The sequence below is a fragment of the Salmo salar genome, chromosome ssa03, assembly GCF_905237065.1.
Source record: "Salmo salar chromosome ssa03, Ssal_v3.1, whole genome shotgun sequence".
Lineage (NCBI taxonomy): Eukaryota > Metazoa > Chordata > Actinopteri > Salmoniformes > Salmonidae > Salmo > Salmo salar.
In genome coordinates, this window is record NC_059444.1 from 66,625,019 (window position 1) to 66,649,944 (window position 24,926).

Sequence of the window (24,926 nt, forward strand, 5' to 3'; positions counted from 1 at the left end):
GCCACACCGCAGTTAGACACAAACAGTAAGAAGACAGAGGGCCCGTCAGAGCAGATCCAGGATCCAGACAACACAGCCCTGCTGACTCTGCTGGAGAAGAGCCCCACTGTCATACTGAACTTGCTGGTGAGGGAGGGAGACCTTATTTACTGTCCAGAGACTGGGCACAAGCCTGTTTCTTTGCCAACCCTAGCTCTCTGCATGCACCCCTGCCTCTCTGTGTATGTAGGGCATGGTGTGTACCAGGGAGGATCCCCTGGCAGAACGTGCTGTAGAGGTGCTGGGGAGTTTCCTGCGGGGCTGTAAGGCCGGCCTGTGTACCCTACTCAGACCCACTCTGCTACAGCTGCTCCAGAGACTGGGCCTGGAGAGCAGCCAGGGGACAGGAGGTGAGGAGAAAAACGAGAGTATACCATTATTTAGATACATAGTCTATCTATATAATTATCCATATATCCTCATGTTACAAATACAATTGGGAAAGAAGATCCATGTATACTGAACAAAAATATAAATGCAACATGCAACAATTTTAACCTCTCTTGGGTAGGGGGCAGTATTTTCACGGCCGGATGAAAAACGTACCCAAATTAAACGGCCTACTACTCGGGCCCAGAAACTAGAATATGCATATTATTAGTAGATTTGGATAGAAAACACTCTGAAGTTTCTAAAACTGTTTGAATGATGTCTGTGAGTATAACAGAACTCATATGGCAGGAAAAAACCTGAGAAAAATCCAACCAGGAAGTGGGAAATCTGATGCTTGTAGTCTTTTCAAGTCATTGCCTATCTAACACACAGTGACTTAGGGTTCATTTTGCACTTCCTAAGGCTTCCACTAGATGTCAACAGTCTTTAGAACCTAGTTTCAGGCTTTTGCAGTGAACAGAGAGCGAACAAGAAGGCCGGGAAGTTGGTGACTCAGAAAATGACATGAGTTTTGTGGCGCGCATTCACGTGATGAGGTAGCTGTGTTCCATAATGTTTTTCAAGACATTGGAATCGTCCGGTTGGAATATTATTGAAGTTTTATGTTAAAAAGGCCCTAAAGATTGATGCTATACATGTTTCAACGAACGTAAATATAACTTTTTTTAACTTTTCGTCGTGAAATTTTGGGCGCGCTTCCTACATTTGGAGTAGCTTACTGAACGCGCTAACAACAAGGAGGTATTTGGACATAAATTATGGACTTTATCGAACAAAACAACATTTATTGTGGACCTGGGATTCCTGGAAGTGCCTTCTGATGAAGATCATCAAAGGTAAGTGAATATTTATAATGCTATTTATGATTTTAGATGACTCCAAAATGTCGGGTATCTGTATTGCCTGGTGTATTTTTCTGAGCGCCGTACTCAGATTATTGCAAAGTGTGCTTTCCCCGTGAAGCTTTTTTGAAATCTGTCACAGCGGTTGCATAAAGGAGATGGTTATCTATAATTCTTTGAATAACAGTTTAATATTTTATCAACGTTTATGATGAGTATTTTTGTAAAATTTTGTGCTGATTCACCGGAAGTATTGGAGGCAAAATATTTTCTGAACATCACACGCCAATGTAAAATTCTGTTTTTGGATATAAATATGAACTTTATCGAACAAAACATACATGTATTGTCTAACATTGAGTCCTAGGAGTGTCATCTGATGAAGATCGTCAAAGGTTAGTGCTTAATTTTAGCTGAATTTCTGTTTTTTGTGACCCCTCTCCTGCTTTGAAAATGTCTGTGTGGTTTTTCTTGTGTTGTCCCTGTCCTAACATAATCTAACTTTATGCTTTTGCCGTAAAGCCTTTTTGAAATCGGACAATGTGGTTACATTAAGGAGAAGTGTATCTTTAAAATGGTGTGAAATAGTCGTATGTTTGAGAACTTTGAATTATGACATTTTGTTGTTTTGAATTTGGTGCTCTGATTTTTCACTGGCTGTTGAATAGTGTGAACCGTGGGTGGGACGGTAGCGTCCCACCTGCCCAAGAGAGGTTAAACGATTTTACTGAGTTACAGTTCATATAGGGAAATCAGTCAATTTAAATAAATTCATTAGGCCCTAATCTATGGATTTCACATGACTGGGCAGGGGCGCAGCCATGGGTGGGCCTGGGAGGGCATAGGCCCACCCACTGGGGAGCCAGGACCAGCCAATCAGACTATGTCTCCACAAAAGGACTTTATTACAGACAGAAATACTCCTCAGTTTCATCACCTGTCCGTGTGGCTGGTCACAGACGATCCCGCAGGTGGAGAAGCCGGATGTGGAGGTCCTGGGCTGGCGTCGTTACATGTGGTCTGCAGTTGTGAAGCCAGTTGGATGTACTGCCAAATTCTTTAAAACGATGTAGAGAAAGGAACATTCAATTGTCTGGCAACAGGTCTGGTGGACATTCGTGCAGTCAGCATGCCAATTTCACGCTCCCTCAAAACTTGAGACATCTGTAGCATTGTGTTGTGTGACAAACAACAAATTTAAAGTGACCTTTTACTGTCCACAGCACAAGGTGCACCTGTGTAATGATCATGCTGTTTAATCAGCTTCTTGATATGCCACACCTCTCACGTGGAAGGATTATTTTGGAAAAGGAAAAATGCTCACGGATGTAAACACATTTGAGAAGATTAAGCTTTTTCTGTGTATGGACCATTTCTGGGATTAAAAAAAACAATTCAGCTCATGAAACATGGGATCAACACTACATGTTGCAGTTGATATTTTTGTTCAGTGTATTTGCAGGGAGAACAAAGCGGCTTCACTCTGTGGCGTGATATCAAGTCCAATAGAAGAAAATGAGCTTTGACGTTCCTCTCCTATAGGAGCAGGCAGTAATTGAGAGACTTTAACTAGAGCAGCTTCACCAACAGCCGCGAGTGAGCACATCACATCCACCCCCCAACAGTGTCTCAGCATCCCAGACAGCTTTTATCAAGGCTCGGTTACACTGCATTCATACACTCTCCTGCCACCCATTCTGGTGGATGGATACCCATTGAGGTTGTGTAAGTTAATTTCTGTAGCTCAAGGGCACACCACAACTATATGTCCACTCTGAGGGGTTGAACTAACTAGTTACCATCAGCTCTCCCACTAGAACATGCTGCACGATATCATTTGCATTAATAAACTCAGCAAAAAAAGAAACGTCCTCTCACAGTCAACTGCGTTTATTTTCAGGAAACTTAACATGTGTAAATATTTATATGAACATAACAAGATTCAACAACTGAGACATAAACTGAACAAGTTCCACAGACATGTGACTAACAGAAATTGAATAATGTGTCACTGAACAAAGGGGGCGTGAAATCAAAAGTAACAGTCAGTATCTGGTGTGGCCACCAGCTGCATTAAGTACTGTAGTGCATCTCCCCCTCATGGACTGCACCAGATTTGCCATTTATTGCTGTGAGATGTTACCCCACTCTTCCACCAAGGCGCCTGCAAGTTCACAGACGTTTCTGGGGGGAATGGCCCTAGCTCTCACCCTCCAATCCAACAGGTTCCAGACGTGCTCAATGGGATTGAGATCCGGGCTCTTCACTGGCCATGGCAGAACACTGACATTCCTGTCTTGCAGGAAATCACGCACAGAATGAGCAGTATGGCTGGTGGCATTGTCATGCTGGAGGGTCATGTCAGGATGAGCCTGTAGGAAGGGTACCATATGAGGGAGGAGGATGTCTTCCCTGTAATGCACAGCGTTGAGATTGCCTGCAATGACAACAAGCTCAGTCCGATGATGCTGTGACACACCGCCCCAGACCATGACGGACCTTCCACCTCCAAATCGATCCCACTCCAGAGTACAGGCCTCGGTGTAACGCTCATTCCTTCGATGATAAACGCGAATACGACCATCACCAATGGTGAGACAAAACCGCGACTCGTCAGTGAAGAGCACTTTTTGCCAGTCCTGTCTGGTCCAGCGACGGTGGGTTTGTGCCCATAAGCGACATTATTGCCGGTGATGTCTGGTGAGGACCTGCCTTACAACAGGCCTACAAGCCCTCAGTCCAGCCTCTCTCAGCCTATTGCGGACAGTCTGAGCACTGATGGAGGGATTGTGCGTTCCTGGTGTAACTCGGGCAGTTGTTGCCATCCTGTACCTGTCCCGCAGGTGTGATGTTCGGATGTATCGATCCTGTGCAGGTGTTACACGTGGTCTACCACTGCGAGGACGATCAGCTGTCCGTCCTGACTCCCTGTAGCGCTGTCTTAGGCGTCTCACAGTACGGACATTGCAATTTATTGCCCTGGCCACATCTGCAGTCCTCATACCTCCTTGCAGCATGCCTAAGGCACGCTCACGCAGATGAGCAGGGACCCTGGGCATCTTTCTTTTGATGTTTTTCAGAGTCAGTAGATAGGCCTCTTTAGTGTCCTAAGTTTACATAACTGTGACCTTAATTGCCTACCGTCTGTAAGCTGTTAGAGTCTTAACGACCGTTCCACAGGTGCATGTTCATTAATTGTTTATGGTTCATTGAACAAGCATGGGAAACAGTGTTTACAACCCTTTACAATGAAGATCTGTGAAGTTATTTGGATATTTACGAATTATCTTTGAAAGAAAGACAGGGTCCTGAAAAAAAGACGTTTCTTTTTTTGCTGGGTTGATATACTTTATATTAACCTATAATGCTGTTGGGTGACTATCTAATGTAAATAAAATGCAGCCAGGGGAGTATGGAAATGAGTGTTTTTGGCCTCTTTCTTGCTCTTTCATCTCTCTCGTTAATTATTTCTCCCCCTTATCCCTCTCCCAATCTCTCTAGCCGTGGGCTCTCTCCCTCTGGTCCTGAGGTTGCTGTGCCTGATGCAGACCAGTGGCTCCACTGAGAATGAGATGGACGGCATCCACTTCAGACTGCTCTACCACGGTGAGGTCACAGGGTCAAAAGGAGTCAGCCGTGCATAATTCACTATTTCTCGCTGTACTCACTCTGTACTCACTCTCTACATTCAATATCTGTTCAATCGATGTATAAATGCCTTAGGGTTTTTGCTCACATCAACAAAGCGTATGACATAAGCATAATCTGAATTTGTAGGTGAAAGTAGTATTTAAGTATCAATAACATGGCGGCTTTCTTCTGACTATAGATGTTATGATCTTGTATTCTGTCGGATGTCTTATTTTGTCTCCTGTCTTATTGTGGGCGCGTTCCAGTGAGTAAGCTGGCAGGGAAGCTGCAAGCCTCCAACACGGAGTGTCTGCTGCCAGCCTTCAGCTACCTGTACTGCTGTCTGCACCTGTCCCCCCCCTCACTGCACTGACTGAGGTGACAAACTCAGTCTGCCACCCTGTCCTTCTCATTAAGTGCAGCACAGCGAGCAGCCTTCATACACGCTGCCACCTGCCTCTCTCTCTCTCACACACACAGTCCCCCAGAGACACAGATTGGGTTGTGCCGTCTGGCCTGTACGAAAGGCACACACTTGTACAGAACCAGTCGGTGCCATTCACAAGGGCACACAACACACTCACACATTAATTTGGTAGTATGTTTTATATATTGGATAATATCTTGTGTGATCTCTTCTTGTCTTTTTGTTTTCTCCTCCCCAGCTGTGTCCACGCTGCTGTGTAACGCCGGGCTGATGGACCAACTGCAGGCTGGACCTCTCCTCTTCCCTCTCTCCTACGTCTGTCCTGCTGTGCTGCTCTCAACTGCTCCTGTCCTCTCTCGTCACGCTGCAGCACACTCATTCAGCTCAGGTTGTTCTGTCACGCTAACCCTCATGAAGACCTTTACACAGGCTACACAATGTAGTACAAAACACACTCGAGTGAGGACAGGAGCAGGGGACTTACCAGGGGAGACACACTGTACTCTACAGCTGACAATGGAACACACACATTGAATACAGCACTCAAAGCAGAAGAATGTATCAGAGACCTTGATGTTAGACAATATATTTGTCTTCTTATACTGTAGGACAGTGTGTTGTTGAACAGAGAGCGTTCTTGTACTGTAGGACAGTGTGTTGTTGAACAGAGAGCGTTGTTGACATAGAGATCCTGTTAAATTACATTCCTAGTTCTATGGTTGTTGCCTTATCATGTCTTGTCATTTTCTTCCCTTTCTGTATCCCAAGGTCCATAGAAGCATCAGGTTGAACGTGGGCTTCATGGTGCAGACCCTGGTCTTTGGGAAGAGGAAGACAGGCAGCCTCTTACTGGGTAATAACGCTCCACCACACTAAGCAGAACAAAGCAGAATTGTTAACACAGGCTTTAATTCCGTTATGTGGCCTTCCTCCAACAGAGGAGTTGGAATAGAAATGTTCTGTATCTCTTTCTCCCTGTTGTATGAGTGGGCTGTCAGGGCCAAGGGGATCTACGGTCTCTCTCCTCCGCTGCCGCCTCCTCCCTCTGTCTCTGTTTTCTCTCTCGCTCTCCCTCTCTCTTTCTGCTATCGCTAATTGTCTCTTCTCTCCCTTAGAGGGGTCTAATATCTCAGTGTACATGAGTGTTTGACAAAAGGGCCTCTTTCAACCTCTCCCCTCTCTCTTCTCTGCCCACGTTCTCCCTTTCCTCACTCCAAATCTCCTTGAATTCCACTTCTTCCCCCTCGTTCATCTGTCTTCCCTCATTCTCCCTCTCCTCCCTCGCCTTCCACCCCACAGCTAGTTCCCTGAGGCTGCTGCAGGCTGTTCTAGATGTTGACCTGGAGTCTCCAGTGCTGTGTGTGAGTGTTGGCCCCGGGGCAGCACAGAGGCCCCTGAGGGACACAGACAGCTCTCTGTACCCGCTGGGATCCTACGGGGCCCACTGCCTCATCACCGCACTCTACGGCCTCCTGCTGCAGGTCAGACACACCACACACACACACACACACACACACACACACACTACAGAGCTGTTAACACCCCAGAGTTCTTCCCTATACTGTTTTTATTCCTACATTTTCCATTGATTCATTGTTGTTCGAAAAGCATCCCTGATAGAACAAAAGGCTGATGTGGTAAAGCACTCAAATGTGTCCTTCCTTTCTACCCTCTTTTTCTCTTTCTCTACAGTGCAGCCTTTTATATACACCTTTTATAGTCTATGTATAGTACACTGGTGTTAATGGCAGTGTTATGGGGATAAACGCACTTCATAAATACTGCGTATCATTACTGTCATCACCTAATGACTGGGTCAGAGCTCACAGTAACTCTACATGAAGCATCTTCAACTCCTCCCGTCTCTCCCGCTGTCTCTATAGCAGAGTTTAGTCTATGCTGTGTATGTATAGTGAAGAATGCACTTCATGTCTTCCTCTTCCTATATAACCAATTTGGTGTTGAATAATACCACCCTGTATCAGTCAGGGCAGTAGTTCCATATCAGTGGCTGCTCTGTAGAGCGTAGCCCCTCGGTCCACTGCGCTGTGGTGCGCTAAGCCGATGATGTGAGGCTGCACTGGCTTCCAGGATTAGACTGGAACTCTCTGTGGACCTCCTCTCTATAGCCATCTGCCCTACTTCACTATTTTGGGACACTAATCACTAGTCACTGCCTCAGTAGGGGCGGCTGTGGAGTGGGAGGTAATGCATTATTAAATAATCCCTCACTCTCTCTCTTTCTATCTGGTTCTCTCTCTTTTCCATCCCTCTGTTTGGCTTAATATCTTCTCTCTCCCTCTTCTATTCATCCCTCCAGCTGGCTAAATGTCTTTCTGTCCTCCGCCTCTTCCAGAAGCAGGAGCTGTTGCTCAGTGTGTCAGTGAACTGCCTGGGGTCTCTGCTGCGGTTTCTGCAAAGGAGAAGTCCATCTACAGGTACCTGACTCAGACAAATCAAATCAACAGGTGTAGACTAACAGTGAAATGTTTCCTTACGGGTCCTTTTCCAACAATGCAGTGTTAAAGATAACAATAGAAATAGTGACACACGGAATAAATACACAGTGAATAATGAATAACAACAACGAGTAAAAATAACAACACGGGTATCTTTTGGTTATCACTATAGCAACAGCCTCCAGGAACAACAAAAAACACAATATTTACATCTTCCAGTTAAATGAGGAAAAGGAATTAAGCAACAATATGTACATAACTGCCATGTGGTACAGTATTTACAATTTTAGTACAGAAAAATATCATTCATATTGTGGTTAGTTGTAGAGCTCAAACTGATTTAGTCAGCATTCTTTGGAAGGTTAGCCTGGTTTCTGTGTCCAGTATCGCTGAATGACTGCATAGCTACTGTACATCGTTACAATCTGTGTGAAAGTGCAAGGTGCTATATAAAATTTAAAAAATGGAACGCTCCATTCCTTTTTTATATAGCACCTTTCACTTTTTGTATTCTTTCGAGCATGGATTAAATGAATGATATTATTTTTGCATCTCAGCCTCATTGGGTTATTCCTTTTTATGATTTGAGTGCAAGTACTTTTTGGACTCTACAGATGTTTTCTCTTCCACGCATTCTTTCATTCTAGCATGAGCGCAAACCCTCATACTGGCTTTCTGTGTGTGTGTGTGTGTGTGTGTGTGTGTGTGTGTATATATATATATATATATATACACAGTTGAAGTCGAAAGTTTACAGACACCTTAGCCAAATACATTTAAACTCAGTTTTTCACAATTCCTGACATTTAATCCTAGTAAACATTCCCTGTCTTAGGTCAGTTAGGATCACCACTTTATTTTAAGAATGTGAACTGTCAGAATAGTAGTAGAGAGAATGATTTATTTCAGCTTTTATTTCTTTCATCACATTCCCAGTGGGTCAGAAGTTTACATACACTCAATTAGTATTTGGTAGCATTGCCTTTACATTGTTTAACTTGGGTCAAACGTTTCGGGTAGCCTTCCACAAGCTTCCTACAATAAGTTGGGTGAATTTTGGCCCATTCCTCCTGAAAGAGCTGGTGTAACCGAGTCAGGTTTGTAGGCCTCCTTACATGCTTTTTCAGTTGTGCCCACAAATTTTCTATAGGATTGAGGTCAGGGCTTTGTGATGGCCACCTCAATACCTTGACTTTGTTGTCCTTAAGACATTTTGCCACAACTTTGGAAGTATGCTTGGGGTCATTGTCCTTTTGGAAGACCCATTTGCGACCAAGCTTTAACTTTCTGACTGATGTCTTGAGATGTTGCTTCAATATATCCACATAATTTTCCGTCCTCATGATGCCATCTATTTTGTGAAGTGCACCAGTCCCTCCTGCAGCAAAGCACTCCCACAACATGATGCTGCCACCCCAGTGCTTCACGGTTGGGATGGTGTTCTTCGACTTGCAAGCCTCTCCCTTTTTCCTCCAAACATAAAGATGGTCATTATGGCCAAACAGTTCTATTTTTGTTTCATCAGACCAGAGGACATTTCTCCCAAAAGTACGATCTTTGTCCCCATGTGCAGTTGCAAACTGTAGTCTGGCTTTTTTATGGCGGTTTTGGAGCAGTGGCGTCTTCCTTGCTGAGCGGCCTTTCAGGTTATGTCGATATAGGACTCGTTTTACTGTGGATATAGATACTTTTGTACCTGTTTCCTCCAGCATCTTCACAAGGTCCTTTCCTGCTGTTCTGGGAATGATTTGCACTTTTCGCACCAAAGTACGTTCATCTTTAGGAGACAGAATGTGTCTCCTTCCTGAGCGGTATGACGGCTGTGTGGTCCCATGGTGTTTATACTTGCGTGCTATTGTTTGTACAGGTGAACGTGGTACCTTCAGGCGTTTGGAAATTGCTTCCAAGGATGAACCAGACTTGTGGAGGTCTACAATTTTTTTTCTGAGGTCTTGGCTGATTTCTTTTGATTTTCCCATGATGTCAAGCAAAGAGGCACTGAGTTTGAAGGTAGGCCTTGAAATACATCCACAGGTACACCTCCAATTGACTCAAATTATGTAAATTAGCCTATCAGAAGCTTCTAAAGCCATGACATCATTTTCTGGAATTTTCCAAGCTGTTTAAAGGCACAGTCAACTTAGTGTATGTAAACTTCGGACCCACTAGAATTGTGATACAGTGATTTATAAGTGAAATAATCTGTCTGTAAACAATGGTTGGAAAAATTACTTGTGTCATGTACAAAGTAGATGTCCTAACCGACTTGCCAAAACTATAGTTTGTTTACAAGAAATTTGTGGAGTGGTTGAAAAAAAGAATTTTACTGACTCCAACCGAAGGGCTTGTAAACTTCTGACTTCAACTGTATATACAGGGCGTACCAGTACCGAGTCGATGTGTAGAGGTACGAGGTAATTGAGGTAGATGTGTACATATAGGTAACGGGTAAAGTGACGAGGCAACAGGATAGATAATAGACAGTAGCCGCAGTGTATGTGGTGAGTGTGAAAGTGTGTGTGTGGCGTCAGAATGCCTGTATGCGCATGTTATGTGTGTGTGTGAGCATATGTAGTGTGTGTGTTGGGGTGTCAGTGTAAGTATGTGTGAGTGTGTGGGTAGAGTCCAGTGTTTGTGAGATTTAGTTAAAAAAAGGGTCATTGCAGGTATACCCGGGTATCCATTTGATTAGCTATTTAGCAGCCTTGTTTAGCAGTCTTGTGGCTTGGGGTTAGAAGCTGTAGCAGGTAGAACAGAGAGAACAGTCTATGGCTTGGGTTGCTGGAGTCTTCCTCTGACTCCGCCTGGTATAGAGGTCCTGGATGGCAGGGAGCTTGGCCCCAGTGATGTACTGGGCCTTACTCACCACCCTCTGTAGAGCCTTGCGGTCAGGCGCCTTGCAGTTGCCGTACCAAGCGGTGATGCAGCCAGTCAAGATGCTTTCAAAGGTGGAGCTGTTGAGCTTTTTGAGGATTTCAGGGCCCATGCCAAATCTTTTCAGCCTCTTCAGGGGAAGAGGCAATGTTGTGCCCTCTTCACAACTGTGTGGGTGTGTGTGGACCATGTTAATTCCTTAGTGATGTGGACACTGAGGAACTTGAAGCTCTCGACCCACTACACTACAGCCCCATTGATGTGGATGGGGCATGCTCGCCCCTCCATTTCCTGTAGTCCACGATCAGCTCCTTTGTGTCGCTGACTTTGAGTGAAAGGTTGTTGCCCTGGCACCACACTGCCAGGTCTCTGACATCCTCCCTATAGGCTTTCTCATAGTTGTCGGTGATCAGTCCTATCAGCGTGGGCGGATGTGTTGTTGCCTACCCTCACCGCCTGGGGGCGGCCTGTCAGGATGTCTGGGATCCAGTTACAGAGGGAGGTGTTCAGTCCCAGGGTCCTGAGCTTGGTGACTATTTGTTTATTTGGACTGTGGTGTTGATTGCTGAGCTGTAGTCATTGAACATCATTCTTATATAAGTATTCATTTTGTCCTGGTGGGTGAGGGCAGTGTAGGGTGCAATAGAGATTGCATCATCTGTGGGTTCAGGGTGTCTGGGATGATGGTGTTGATGTGATACATGACCCACCTTTCAAAGCATTTCATGGCTATATATCTTAGTGCTACGGGGCGATAGTTATTTAGGCAGGTTACCTTGGCATTCTTGGGGACCGGGACTATCGTGGTCTGCTTGAAACAAGTTGGTATTACAGACCGGGTCAGGGATAGGTTCAAAATGTCAGTGAAGACACTTGCTAGATGGTCAGCACATGCTCTGAGTACACATCCTGGTATTCTGTCTGGCCCCGTGGCCTTGCGAATGTTAACCTGTTTAAAGGTCTTACATCGGCTACAGAGAACAATATCACACAGTCGTTCCTGAACAGCTGGCGCTGTCATGCATGGTTCAGTGTTGCTTGCCTCGAAGTGAGCATAGAAGGCATTTAAGCTTGTCTGGTAGGCTCGGGTAGCTGGGCAGCTCGCGGCTGGGTTTCCCTTTGTAATCTGTGAAAGTTTGCACGCCCTGCCACATCCGATGAGCGTCAGAGACGGTGTAGGATTCAGTCTTAGTCCTTTATTGATGCTTTGCCTGTTTGATGGCTCGTTGGCGGTCTAAGCGTGATTTCTTATAAGCATCCAGATTAGTGACCCGCTCCTTGAAAAGCAGCAGCTCTTGCCTTTAGCACAGTGTGGGTGTTGCCTGTAATCCATGGCTTCTGGTTGGGTTACTGTGGGGACAACGTCGTCGATGCACTTATTAATGAAGCCGGTGACTGAAGAGGTAAACTCCTGAATGTTATCGGATGAATCCCGGGACCTATTCCAGTCTGTGCTTGCGAAACAGTCCTGTAGATTAGCATACGTATCATCGGATCACTTCTGTATTGAGTCCGTCACTGGTACTTTCTGTTTGAGTTTTTGCTTGTAGGAGGATAGAGTTATGGTCTGATTTGCCAATGGGAGGGCGAGGAAGGTGTGTGGAGTAAAGGTGATCTAGAGTTTTGCCACAGTGTGTGCTGGTGATTTTGTCATTGTATGGCCAGTGTCTGGTTGTCTTTTCATGTCTCAAATCAGATCAAATCAAACTTTATTTGTCATAGGCACCGAATACAACAAGTGTAGACCTAACCGTGAAATGTTTACTTACAAGCCCTTAACCAACAGTGCAGTACAAGAAGAGTTTAAAAAAAATATTAAAAGTAACACAATAAAATAACAATAACGAGGCTATATACAGGGGGTACTGGTACCGAGTCAGTGTGCAGGGGTACAGGTTAGTTGAGGTAATTTGTACATGTAGGTGGGGTGACGTGACTATGCATAGATAATAAACAGCGAGTAGCAGCAGTGTACAAAACAAATGGGGGGGTGTCAATGTAAATAGTCCGGTGGCCATTTGATTCATTTTTCAGCATACTTATGTTTGGTGCAGTATTTCTCAAGTGAAAATATCTGCATGAAAAATAATTTTCTGTCGTTGAATGACAACAATCACTTAATTGAAGAATCCCTACTGTTGACCAATCACCGAAGAAGGGGCGTAGACATTTTCTACCGAATTTCAGCTTGTCACAAGAAAAATGTTTGTGTGGACAAATAACCGAAAAAGCCCTTGCCGAAGACCAAAACGTCCCAAAATGGTGTCATAATAAATGCACATATATGAACTACTCCGAACTGTTTCAGATGGGAAATATGCAGATGCTTCAAGACTGCACCCAGACACACTCATACTACTGTTGGTGTGGTGTTGTGGGAGCCAGACCTGTGTCAGGTGTTGGAGGCGGTGGAGAAGAGAGGCCTGAACAAGCTGGGAGAGAACACAACACAGGCCCTGAGAAAGCTGCTCACACAGGTAGAGTACACAACACACTGACTTGAACACATACAGCAGCAGAGTAAAACGCAAACAGAGAGCACACAGACAGAGCTCTGAGAGACTATGTTGAATGTCACTGAGACGCACTCTTTTAATTGTCCCATGTCCAAGCAGCCCCCTGTCACCACCTCTACGCCATTGTGTCACACATGAGTGGCAGGACACAGGCCCTCATAGGATTCATCTGGCTCAGTAATGGAATGTCACTGCACTGAAAAGTCATCACTGTCCCCATTTGTCATGTGATACAGCATCGTGCTGGCCCTGCTGCCTCCCTTAGTGACAGAGCTTTGACAAGTGTGTGCGTGTGATCAGTGACTTATTCAGGCGTTAACAGAGCTGAATGTACTCCAGCAGTGTGCGCTTCAGTAGCTTGTCATATCAGAGCGGGTCTTATGGGAGACTGTCCTGTCACGATATCTGCTGCATGCTGCCTCTTATAGTAATAATAATAGATTTATTTTATATTGCGCTTTTCATTACAAAGAGAATCTGAAATATGCTGTAAATACAAACAAAACAAATGTATAAATCTGCCAAGTCTTGGTGATGGTCTAACACAGATTCAGATGATAAGGTGTGTTCAGCCAGGCAGTTAAGAAAAGCTGGGCAGCGACCCCCCCCACACACACACAGGTTATAGCATAAAAGATAGTTAGTGCAAGAGATGCTCCTCTTTTTTTTTAAGTCGACAGAGCAGTACTTATCAGTCTTTATTGATTTTTACAGGCCATTGACTACATCTGTCATACGTGATGGATTTCACGTCATCTCTTGTGCTGTCCCTGCTGTTTCCACATACTGAGTCTCCACTCATGTTTCAGTACATCTGTCTACCAACGGTGTACATCAACTTGTTTTAGTCATCAGACACATGCCATTACAGTGCTCTTTCTAGGAGCTCTCTTTCTCTCTCCTTCCTATCTGTCCTTAACCCCCTTTCTCAGGCGTGTTGGAGAGATGTATCTCTGCCTGTCCGACTTCACTGTGAAGACAGACGGACACATTGGCTCTCAGTTATAGACCTGTTTGATTTATTGATCTATTTATTTATGGCTGTTTTTGCAACCAAACAGCCTTATTCTGAAGAGGTGTCTGGTAGGACTCCTGTCATTATTACTGACCGACTGTGTCAGTAACAAAACTAGGGGGGAGCATCCATTCATTTGCCTTTAGGTTTGAGGTCTTCAATAACATAAGTTTATAATAAAGAGTTGTTTGGAAAAGAACAGTTGTCATATGTCATTTCAGTAGAAATATAAGCCAATCTGAGGCCACCGATTTGGATGGTCATGGCTAGAGGGGATACAGATGTCAAATTTACGTCAAACGTTTTTGTTTTTTGCATTTTAGCTAACCATAACTCTTTTCCTAAGATGAACCTAATTCTCCTAACTTGCTACGTTAATTGTCCTAACCTGCTGCGTAAGTTCTCCTGACCTGCTACTAAAAGTACATTCTGGTCAATTCTGACATAAGCTGTATCCCAGGGGTAGGCAACCCTGTTGCTTGAGTACTGCAGGATTTTGTTCCCAACTAGGCACCACACCTGACCAACTGAGCTAATTGATCAGTAAAGTGATTGCCTAAATTCAACACAACTGGTCTTCCTGGTTAAAGCAAAAAATATGAAGTGGCTGCGGCACTCCAGGACCAGGGTTGCCTACACTTGCTGTATCCCTTCTAGCCGATTTACTGCCAACTGCAGTTATGGAATGTTTGCTCACGAGTATAGTTCATTGGCTTATCCCTCCTGATGACCTGGATGGAGGTACTGTATGTGATCCTTCATAACCCATAGGAAGTCCCACCCAGTTGACTACTTCAAATGGTGCTGCCCATGCTGAAACGGGCTTTTGACATTAGAGTCCTCGGTCTATGGGTTTACTTGCTTTCGTGATAAGCGGGAGGGGGAGGGATTTACCGCGTACAAAGGCCTGTGTGCCGCTCAAAATATACCGTCTGGAAACCACCTCCTTCCATGTAATCGCTGGCTGTCATTCGTCCAAGCAGAGCCAGCCGGTGCGATTGTGGCACTGGCGGAGTGGAGCAAGCGACTTCTGTATGTAAATTAACATTTCAAACGCGATATTGTCAGCTGAGTATTGCAGCAAATACTCCGCAAGTTATGTCTCCATCTTTACGAGGAAACGGATGCTAGCGTGAAAGAATCGTTGGTTTTGCTATCGTTTAATATCGTGCTGTTTCTTACTACGAGGTGAGTGAACGGCGAGTTTGTGATGTCGAAGTCTAGTGTCCACAGCTGACCTGTAGCGAGCGAAATACATGCATTCAGATCCAGATGGGTTTACATTGCCATTCAAATTCTCGATGACCGGTTTATTCACAAGTAGTCCCGTCAGGTAATGAAATGCTGCTATTTCATGTGCCTCGGTTGTTTTCAAAGATAACGAACTGCACACCACAAAAACGCGAACGTTTTCTAAAACCATGCAACACAGATCATTGTGGCTCGAGCCTCTTCCTTGAAATGGTGTCTGACATACTAATGCTGGGAAACATGAAATTAAAGGGATCGTTCAAGTCCACTGTATGCAAAACAGTTTCCAAGCAGGGTCAGAAAGGGGTCATTTTGATTGGCAGTATGTTAACCTTTATCTCAACAAGTTTACGTTTTGTATGACATTTTCCTCAAAGTATCAATTATTGCCAACAAAATACTAAGTCAATACCCAGGGCTTCTCTGAAAGCATAAAATAACAGCTGTATGTATCACGCAGAGAGCTCAGATATTTTTATGTGTCCCACCCTGAACCTCAAACCTCCGACAGATTATATGGTACAACATACTGTACTAGATTACATTTCATGTATTAATAAAATATTTTACAACAGCCTACATACACAGAATTGGATGGCCCATTCTGTAATGATGGACAGCCAGGGGCGTCATGCACACATTAGTTTATAGGGGGCACGAATTATGTGTGGCTGAATTCTTTAGCATGGTCTAGAGCCCCCTCCAGATTGTAAGAAAAAGATGTTTCAGGTGTTGGACAATTTAGGATTTTTCAATCTATAGCCATATGATTATACCTAATTCCATGTAAAAGATATGTATTTTTCTGCATAGGTTATGTAAGCATACCTCTTTTCCTGTTCAATTGTAATTTTCATTAAAATGACACACTGGTGTATATAGTATCATAACCTTAAATATGCTTCTCTGCATCTTTGCTAGCCCAACTGGCTGCATATTGCACTTATTATTCCTTTCCATCTTTTGTCATCTGCATCCAACTGGACTCTATGCAGCCGGCGACTGGCTCTACATAAAACATCCTCCTTTCAGGGGCGAGGGCGCCAATTTCCTCCTTAACTAGCTTTAAAAATATGCACACTGTCTTAATAAAACACAATTTTCGACCACCATGCTTGAGTGGCTAGTGCTACTTCCTGATGTTGCATACTGCATTCAGCCAGGGATAAACAGACTGCTGCAGCCTGATTGGCTGAACATCAGAGGTAGCATTAGCCACTCTAGCATGGTGGTGGAGCATTTTAGACAGTACCCATATTTTTTCCCAGTGGCTCTTTAAAACTAGTTGAGGAAATTGAAGCCCTTACAGTCTGAATTGAGGATGCTTTATGTATGAGCCGGTCGCCAGGGGATGAGTGTATAGAGGGGTTGTTTGTTTCGCAACAAAACTGACACGTGCGCAACTATGGAGAAAACAGACGGGGTTGGCTTAGATTGTTAACATGTAAACTACATTTTGTCTCCAAGTGTTTATTGAAAACATACACTGAACAAAATATATAAATGCAACATCCAACAATTTCTAAGATTTTACTGAGTTACAGTTCATATAAAGAAATCAGTCAATTGAAATAATGTATTGGGACCTAATCTATGGGTTTCACATGACTGGGAATACAGATACCTTTTTATTAAAAATAAATAAAAAGTAGGAGGGTGGATCAGAACTAGTCAGTAACTGGTGTGACCACCATTTGCCTTATCCAGCACGACACATCTCCTTCGCATAGAGTTAATCAGGCTGTGGAATGTCCCACTCCTCTTCAATGGCTGTGTGAAGTTACTGGATATTGGCGGATACTGGAACACGCTGTTGTACACGTTGATTCAGAGCATCCCAAACATGCTCAATGGGTGACATGTCTTGTGAGTATGCAGGCCGTGGAAGAACTGGGACATTTTCAGCTTCCAGGAATTGTGTATAGATCCTTGGGATATGGGGAGGCTTGCATTATCATGCTGAAACATGAGGGGATGGCGGTGGATGAATGGCACGACAATGGGCCTCAGGATCTCGTCACGGTATCTCTGTGCTTTCAAATTGCCATTGATAAGATGCATTTGTGTTCGTTTGCCATAGCTTATGCCTGCCCATACCATAACCCCACCCCCACCATGGGGCACTCTGTTCACCAAGTTGTCATCAAACCGCTTGCCCACACGATGCCATACATGCTGTCTGCCATTTGCCCGGTAGAGTTGAAACCAGGATTCATCTGTGAAGAGCACACTTCTCCACCGTGCCAGTGACCGTCAAAGGTGAGCATTTGCCCACTGAAGTCGTTTACGATGCCGAACTGCAGTCAGGTCAAGACTGGTGAGGACGCCGAGCATGAAGATGAGCTTCCCTGAGACGGTTTCTGACAGTTTGTGCAGAAATTCCTCAGTTGTGCAAACCCACAGTTTCATCAGTTGTCTGGGTGGCTGGTCTCAGACAATCCCGCTGGTGAAGAAGCTGGATGTGAAGGTCCTAGGCTGGCATGGTTACACTTGTGAGGCCGGTTGGACAAATTCTCTAAAATTACATTGGAGGCGGCTTAAGGTAGAGAAATGAACAATCAGTTCTCTGGCAACAGCTCTGGTGGACATTCCTGCAGTCAGCATGCTAATTTCATGCTCCCTCAACTTGAGACATCGGTGGCATTGTTGTGACACAATGACACTTTTTAGTGGCCTTAGTAAGAGTGCACCTGTGTAATGATCATGCTGTTTAATCAGCTTCTTTTTAACCCCCTTTTTCGTGGTATCCAATTGGTAGTTAGTCTTGTCTCATCGCTGCAACTCCCATACGGACTCGGGAGAGGCAAAGGTTGAGAGACGTGCGTCCTCCGAAACCCAACCAAGCCGCGCTGCTTCTTGACACGATTTCCACTTAACCCGGAAGCCAGACACACCAATGTGTCAGCGTGCACTGTGCCTGGCCCACCACAGGAGTCGCTAGTGCGCGATGGGACAAGGACATCCCTGCCAGCCAATCCCTCCCTTATCCTGGACGACGCTAGGCCAATTGTGCACCGCCCCATGGGTCTCGCGGTCGCGGCCGGCTGCGACAGAGCCTGGACTCGAACCCAGAATCTCTAGCGGCACAGCTACCACTGCGATGGCCCTTAATCAGCTTCTTGATATGCTACACCTGTCAGGTGGATGTATTATCTTGGCAAAGGAGAAATGCTCACTAACAGGGATGTAAACAAATTTGTGCACAACATGAGAGAATTAAGTTTTTTGTGTGTAACATTTCCGGGATCTTTTATTTCAGCTCATGAAACATATAAACTTAACATGTTAACAGTTGGTTCTATTTTTGTCCAGTGTAAATGCATTTGCACAATGAGTGCTTGTTGTCTCTCATACATTGTTATAGTTGTTGGTTAGCTATCTAGTGAATTTGAGCCATTTTAGCATTGACATGAAATCCTTTACACCTCCGAAACAAGACATGATATCAAGAATGGCATGAATCTAGCTGAAACGGGTCACTTACCATTCCCCACATGGGAGTTTCTTGTCATTGTTTGTAGCTATCTGGCCATCCAGAATCACAACTCACGGACCTCTGCCCCATTGAAGCGTGCGCATCGTTTTCGTGACGTTGTCAGCTAACCCATCTATAGCCAGCTGCATGGAGCCCAGTTGGATGCAGATGACAAATTACGTAAAAGGAATAATACGGCCGGTTGGCCTACATCTCTGCTAAAATATTTAAAGGAACGTGAGTCTTATTTAGTAATTTCTTGCTTTTCTAAAGTCTACCGACCTTGCCAGCAGGCATGCCTGATAAGATAGTTAGACAAGCTACTCTGACTTGATCGCCTGCAATGGCTTGGTAGCTAGTTTCCCAGTCGCCCAACCTCATAACTATCTGGGCTAGCTAAATGGCTATTATTACAGAGAAACAACCATTTTTAGTTTGATTTATTAATCAATAGGCTACAAAGCTTCATCAAATTCATTTACAAACATACCTCCTGCAAGTCCTGCCCATCACTGGCATATCAAATCAAACGCTGTGTGTGTCTCCTCCACTGACAATACTGTCTGCATGCACTAAGGATCCTGAGTGGCGCAGCAGTGTAAGGCACTGCATCGCAGTGCTAGAGGCGTCACTACAGACCTGGGTTTGATCCCGGGCTGTATCACAACCGGCCATGTTTGGGAGTCCCATAGGGCGGTGCACAATTGGCCCAGCATCGTCCGGGTTAGGGGAGGGTTTGACCGGGGTAGGCCATCATTGTAAATAAGAATTTGTTCTTAAGTGACAGGCCTAGTTAAATAAAAATCTAATGTCCTGCCTAGAATATCTTGCTCCTTGGTGCACCTTGTAAGGAACCACTTACTAGGGAGAATAGGAAGGTTACTGTTTGTGTGGTCCAGTCAGTGTGCCCCCTCTGTAAAGTACCACTGACAAATTATTATAAAACATGGGCTTAAAAATGAAGTTTAGTCATTAATTTAACATCTGAAAATGTTTAAAATGGGACAAATCTGAGGGGGCATGTGCCCTTGTCCCCCCTATGTGCATGACACCTCTGGACACAGCTGATGGGGGGGCTTACAGTAAATGGGTGCATTTTGGAGTGTCATTTCTCAAATTCTGTGCTTTGCATGATGCCTGTGGGATATGATTGATCTGTCCTAGTCGCTTGCCCCCTCTGCTCCACCTTAATATCCCAGCACTTTGTCTAGTCCGATGGGCATCCAGCATTGATGTTTCCATTTGTCCATGGTGTTGACACTAATAATATCTATGGCCTTCTTGGCTATGCTTGTAACAAAACATGGATATGGGGCTCCCTACTACTAAGCCTCTTCCCTGGTTGTCCGTCTTAGAAATATTTGACTTATTGACTTGCATGTTTAGTACAAAAAGCTGGAAGGCGGCCCAAAGATGTTTTCAGAATGCACAAATTGTTCCTAATCGAACACTGTCTGTATTCTGCTGCTCCAACTTTTTCATCAGCACCAATTTTTGCGGACAGAGTAGATGTTGCAAAGTTTCTCAAAGTATGTCGTGGTGATTCGGGCAAATGACCTGTCATAGCCTATGTCAAATCATGCGGCTTGCATAACCCAATCTCTGAATCTTCAGGCAGTATTTTAATTAAATAGTCTAACCATAGGAGGGTCAGTGTCAGAGTAGGGGAATGCAACTGAAGAGTTCAGAATAGAGAGACTCCGTTTTGAGAAACAGCTGAAAAGATGTTTTCAGGTGTCAGTCCTCATTCTCTTTCACTCACATCCCTGACACTTTCTCTCACTATCAGATCTCTGTCTTTAGGCTTAACCTTGTTGCATATTGAAAAAGAGATTAAATATTCAGCAGAAAAGCAGTTGGCTCCCACAGGGTCTCTCTCATCCCACAGTACTTTCCTCATCTTTCTTCTGCCTCTCACAACACCCGTCCCCCCGCCACTTCCCCTTCTCGCACTCTCTGATAATACTATCGATGGAGACATTGCTGAATTATACATTTGGTGTTCTATCGATGCTGTCGTCTCCTCCCTCTACACTTTTGTTTTCTGCTGATTGTTGTTTTAAAAGCCAATGCTCATCAAATATGCAGCAGTCCAAGACTCATTTTTATCCTGTTCAAATGTATTAACATGCTCCAAGGGAGAGGAGGCTGGACCTGGGGGAATGTTGAGGCAGCCCACAGCTTAGAGGATGGAGAGTGGATGAGAGGAAGAAAGAGGATGCAAGACAGGGGCTGGCAAGAAGTCAGTGAAAGTTATTTTGGGGTTTAGATAAGTGACATGTCAAGTGGCTTTTAGAAGTTGTTTAAATGGGACACGTATAACCTCATTAGAACCTGTGTAATTTATTGTACAGGACCAAACTGGATTTAAAAAGTACAAATATGATCTTAAATATACTTTTAATTATTATTTTTTAATATAGATAACCCTCAAAACACACAGCAAAATACTAAATATGCTCTGTCAACCAGACAGACCTACTGTAAATGTTGGTTTTACAAGTTCAGTAAAAACATTGTAATAAATATTTCAGAATACTGTTTAACTGCATTTTCTCTTGTACTGTGTTCTGTGTGCGTTAGTGGCTCACCATCGCCACCTCTTGACCATGCTGAGTGTGTGTACAGTCCTCCTGGTGGTTGCTGCTGCAGCCCTCTCCTCTGCAGACTCCGACTCCAACCTGGAGATCTGTATCCTACTGTGTCTGTTTCCTTCTTCAGAATATTAGAAGAGGTGTCCTCTTGGATGACCCTTGATTAGTGTGTATGTATTGAAATGTCTGTCAGCATTTCTTCCTGAACACCCCCCCTCCCCTCTCTCAGACAAGCGTCTGTTTGAGACCAAGAGGAAAGACCAGCTAAATGCTCTGAAGAACCTGGTGGAGCTCAATGACATCAACCAGCAATATAAGATCATAGACATCATGCTGAAGGGCCTGTTTAAGGTACGCTGGCTCCACTCCTGTTTAACTTCCCTTCATGCTGACCATTAGCTAGAAACAGGATGTTGTGGCCTTAGCGGGAAGTAATTGCGGTGTTAGTTTCTTAGCATGTTTAGATTATTATGAGCTCATGAGTAGGCAAATAAGGCCACTTGCTATGCAGTATCTAAGTAGCCGGTCACTAATAAGACTAGAGTAACCCGGATTTAGCTTCCAAGTCTTCCTATTGTGCTTGAAGCCTCACTGTATATACTGTATTCTTCCCAGATATATACTGTTTGATTCCCAGAGGACATATCTGCTATGTTGTATCTGCTCTCTGCCCAAGGACAACTATGGTGGTCAACCCACAGTGGGCAATCTACATTGTGTGTGTGTGTGTGTGTGTTCTGTGAAGGTGTTGGAGGACTCAAAGGCCGTCCTTATTGCAGCCAACATGCAGGCTGATGATCCCTTCCCCATGGATGACAAAATCAAAGAAGGTCAGATCATGGACCATTATACCGTTACTACACTTTGCTCTCTCCTCCCTCTTTCTCACTCGATGCTAATCTGATTTTTGTCTGTCACCATCTTGTTTTTCTTCTCTTCTGCCTGCCTCCCCTCTCCCTCCACTTTTCCCTCTCCGCCTCTTACGCTCTCTTTTAGTATGTCAGTCTGCAGTGATTTACGTTCTAGTTTATTTACTAAGTATGAAATGTAGACTACTCTCTTTATCTCGCTCCATAGCCTACTCCCATGTGGTGGAGAACACAGCGTTCTTTGGGGACGTGGCGTTGCGTTTCCCACGTATCGTCCACCACTATTACGACCGTAACCCTGACTGGGGCGGCCTTCTGCGGTGGGGTCTACGCTTCTGCAACCTCACTGGGGTGTTCACCGGGGGGGCACACCAGCATGTTCTCTCACTGGTGAGACGGGGATAGAACTGGGGGTATATTCTGGGGTATAGAGGAAATGTTTATGCTTTATTTAACGTCAACAGGTGTAATGTATTATAACCTCCTTATTACTTCATTTTATAAGCATGTTGTAAGCATACTATTATAACTTTTCTATGGATTCAAAATGGCTGATAACTCTCGCTCCTTGTCTCTCAGATGTCGCAGGAGTTGGGAATAATAGAGAAATCCCCAGACTTCACCAACCCATACCGCACTGAGAGAGACAACGTGAGTAACACACAGTGGCTCTCAGCCTCTGTAACCACATTGTATACAATCGCAGGGAAGCCTAACAGACAGACTTGGAAAGCGTGTTCTTTTAAGGCTTGTTTAACAAACAAGCTTGACTATGTTTGAGACGAGCATAACATCAGTAAAACTCATACTGACTGCACCTTTATGCTTTCCCAACCTCTGCTGTTTGATTCTCCACACTCCATACACATATTATAAAAAAATGCCTCTCAAAACACACGTTCACGAGCTCTGCTTTTCTCTGGTGCAGGTGCTTCACACCGCAGAGGCTTTTCAGAAGATCCTGAGGGAGGAGGAGAAGAGGAGGAGGAAAGAGGACAAGAGGAAAGAGATTAGGAAGGGGCCCCGCATCTCCCGCTCCCGTACTGAGCTATAGTACTTTACCTCAACTCTTGGAGAGAAATGACGAGGAGAAGGAAAATGTAGGGGGATGTCCTGAGTCCTACATTCAGTGATGAAGAGGTTGGGTCTTGGAACTGATGAGTTCTGTCAAAGGGATAAAGTGGCAGCAGAAAATTTGAGAGGGAACTAGAAGTGTTTATGTGGCGCAGGAACAAACTGGAGAGAAGGAAAGGAGGTTGAGCTCCATCTGTGGATTCAGACTTACTGTATACAGAACTGTGCCCAATCTGCAGTTATTATGAAACAAAGAAAATACAGCTAGCACATGTTGAAGATTTAATAAGGAAAGATAATTTTCATAACTAGATTACATAACTGTACTTTGGAAGAAACAGCAAATACCCAATATGTTGTATTTTTTGTGAATAGATTGAATACAATTTACTACCATACAATTGTTTTGATGATGGCATTTGTACGTATGAGTTTACATTCCCATTCAACAAGCTTTAAAATATAAAGCTTGAATATGTTGAATTCTGTTTTGTGTTTAAGTTTTCCTGTCACCTTCTCTGGAGTTAGCAGATTTCTATAAGAGATTTTATGAGTTTGTTGTTGAATGGTCCTACTCTAGGTGTGTCCTCTTGATTTGCGGTACAAGTGTTGATCGCAGAACCATTTGTCATGTCTGCCACTTGCTTTCCTAGAGCTGAATGCTTTCTTAGCTCTCTCTGTGTGTGACTGTCCGTATGACTGTTAAATGGGGTTTGGTCACTTATGAGTTTGAATAAAACTATTTTACATATTATTTTGCCTACCATTAGGGAGGGATAATGTCTTAGAGCTGTGTCTTTTGGCAACCACTCATCAGCTTAAACTTCTATATGTCACATTTGTTTCTGTCCATCTGATGGCCGTAATGAAATGTCAGAACAGCAGTCACCTAGAACAATGCCTTTAAAAAAACATCTATATTTTGGCATATCTAGGGAAGATCTCAATTCCATACTCCTCCTGTCCTGTCTCAAAATCCATTCAACCAGAAATCCCTCCTCTCTGACCACCTCCTATGGGTTTTGAGAAAGCCAGAGGATGCGAGGAGTATGCAATTGGGATATTCCCCTAGTGTTTTGTTCCCTCTGACATTTTGAGGGAAATTGGCTCATTTTAATGCAAATAAGTTATATTCAATATACAGAGGTGATGACTGATTGATTTGTTTGTTTTGTAAATGCGACTATTTATGTATGTTCAGAGAAGTGCAGGCTGGTGGGAGGAGCTAAAGGTCAATGGGCTAATTTTAATGGGTGGAATGGCGTTAATGGAACGGAGTTAACATAGGTTTGTGTTTTATTCCATTCCAGCCATTTTAATGAGCATTTCCTCCTATAGCTGATCCCACCAGCCTCCTCTGGTTCAGATGAAGCGTCTCATTGCTGAGAATTTACTATCGTGAGATTTATACATTTTGTTTAATGTTTAATAAAATTAAATTACTATGAATCATACTTGTTCATTTGAA

The 24,926-nt window shown here is 44.1% G+C and overlaps 2 protein-coding genes across 7 annotated transcripts; both read left to right on the forward strand.

The window, feature by feature from the left end:
• The first annotated feature begins 11 nt into the window (after window positions 1–11).
• Window positions 12–5,708, forward strand: LOC106601176 (meiosis inhibitor protein 1-like). The gene is made up of 5 exons (XM_014193160.2): window positions 12–126; window positions 230–389; window positions 4,776–4,880; window positions 5,171–5,282; window positions 5,570–5,708. Exons 2-4 carry the CDS (start codon window positions 233–235, stop codon window positions 5,275–5,277), a joined length of 369 nt encoding a protein of 122 aa, XP_014048635.2. The 5' UTR covers window positions 12–126; window positions 230–232; the 3' UTR covers window positions 5,278–5,282; window positions 5,570–5,708.
• On the forward strand, window positions 5,585–24,912 carry LOC106601215 (coiled-coil domain-containing protein 134-like). Of its 6 annotated transcripts, XM_014193240.2 has the most exons (12): window positions 5,585–5,719; window positions 6,100–6,184; window positions 6,631–6,812; window positions 7,688–7,769; window positions 12,973–13,141; window positions 21,060–21,163; window positions 21,505–21,612; window positions 21,745–21,866; window positions 22,261–22,345; window positions 22,593–22,774; window positions 22,964–23,035; window positions 23,313–24,912. In XM_014193240.2, coding segments are annotated over exons 6-12 (696 nt in total). In that variant the 5' UTR covers window positions 5,585–5,719; window positions 6,100–6,184; window positions 6,631–6,812; window positions 7,688–7,769; window positions 12,973–13,141; window positions 21,060–21,162; the 3' UTR covers window positions 23,439–24,912. The 6 variants fall into 6 exon arrangements, with proteins under 6 accessions (XP_014048715.2, XP_014048713.2, XP_014048714.2 ...); XM_014193238.2 differs by lacking the exon at window positions 21,060–21,163; XM_014193241.2 differs by lacking the exons at window positions 5,585–5,719; window positions 6,100–6,184; window positions 6,631–6,812; window positions 7,688–7,769; window positions 12,973–13,141 and adding an exon at window positions 15,095–15,383.
• Window positions 24,913–24,926: the final 14 nt, after the last annotated feature.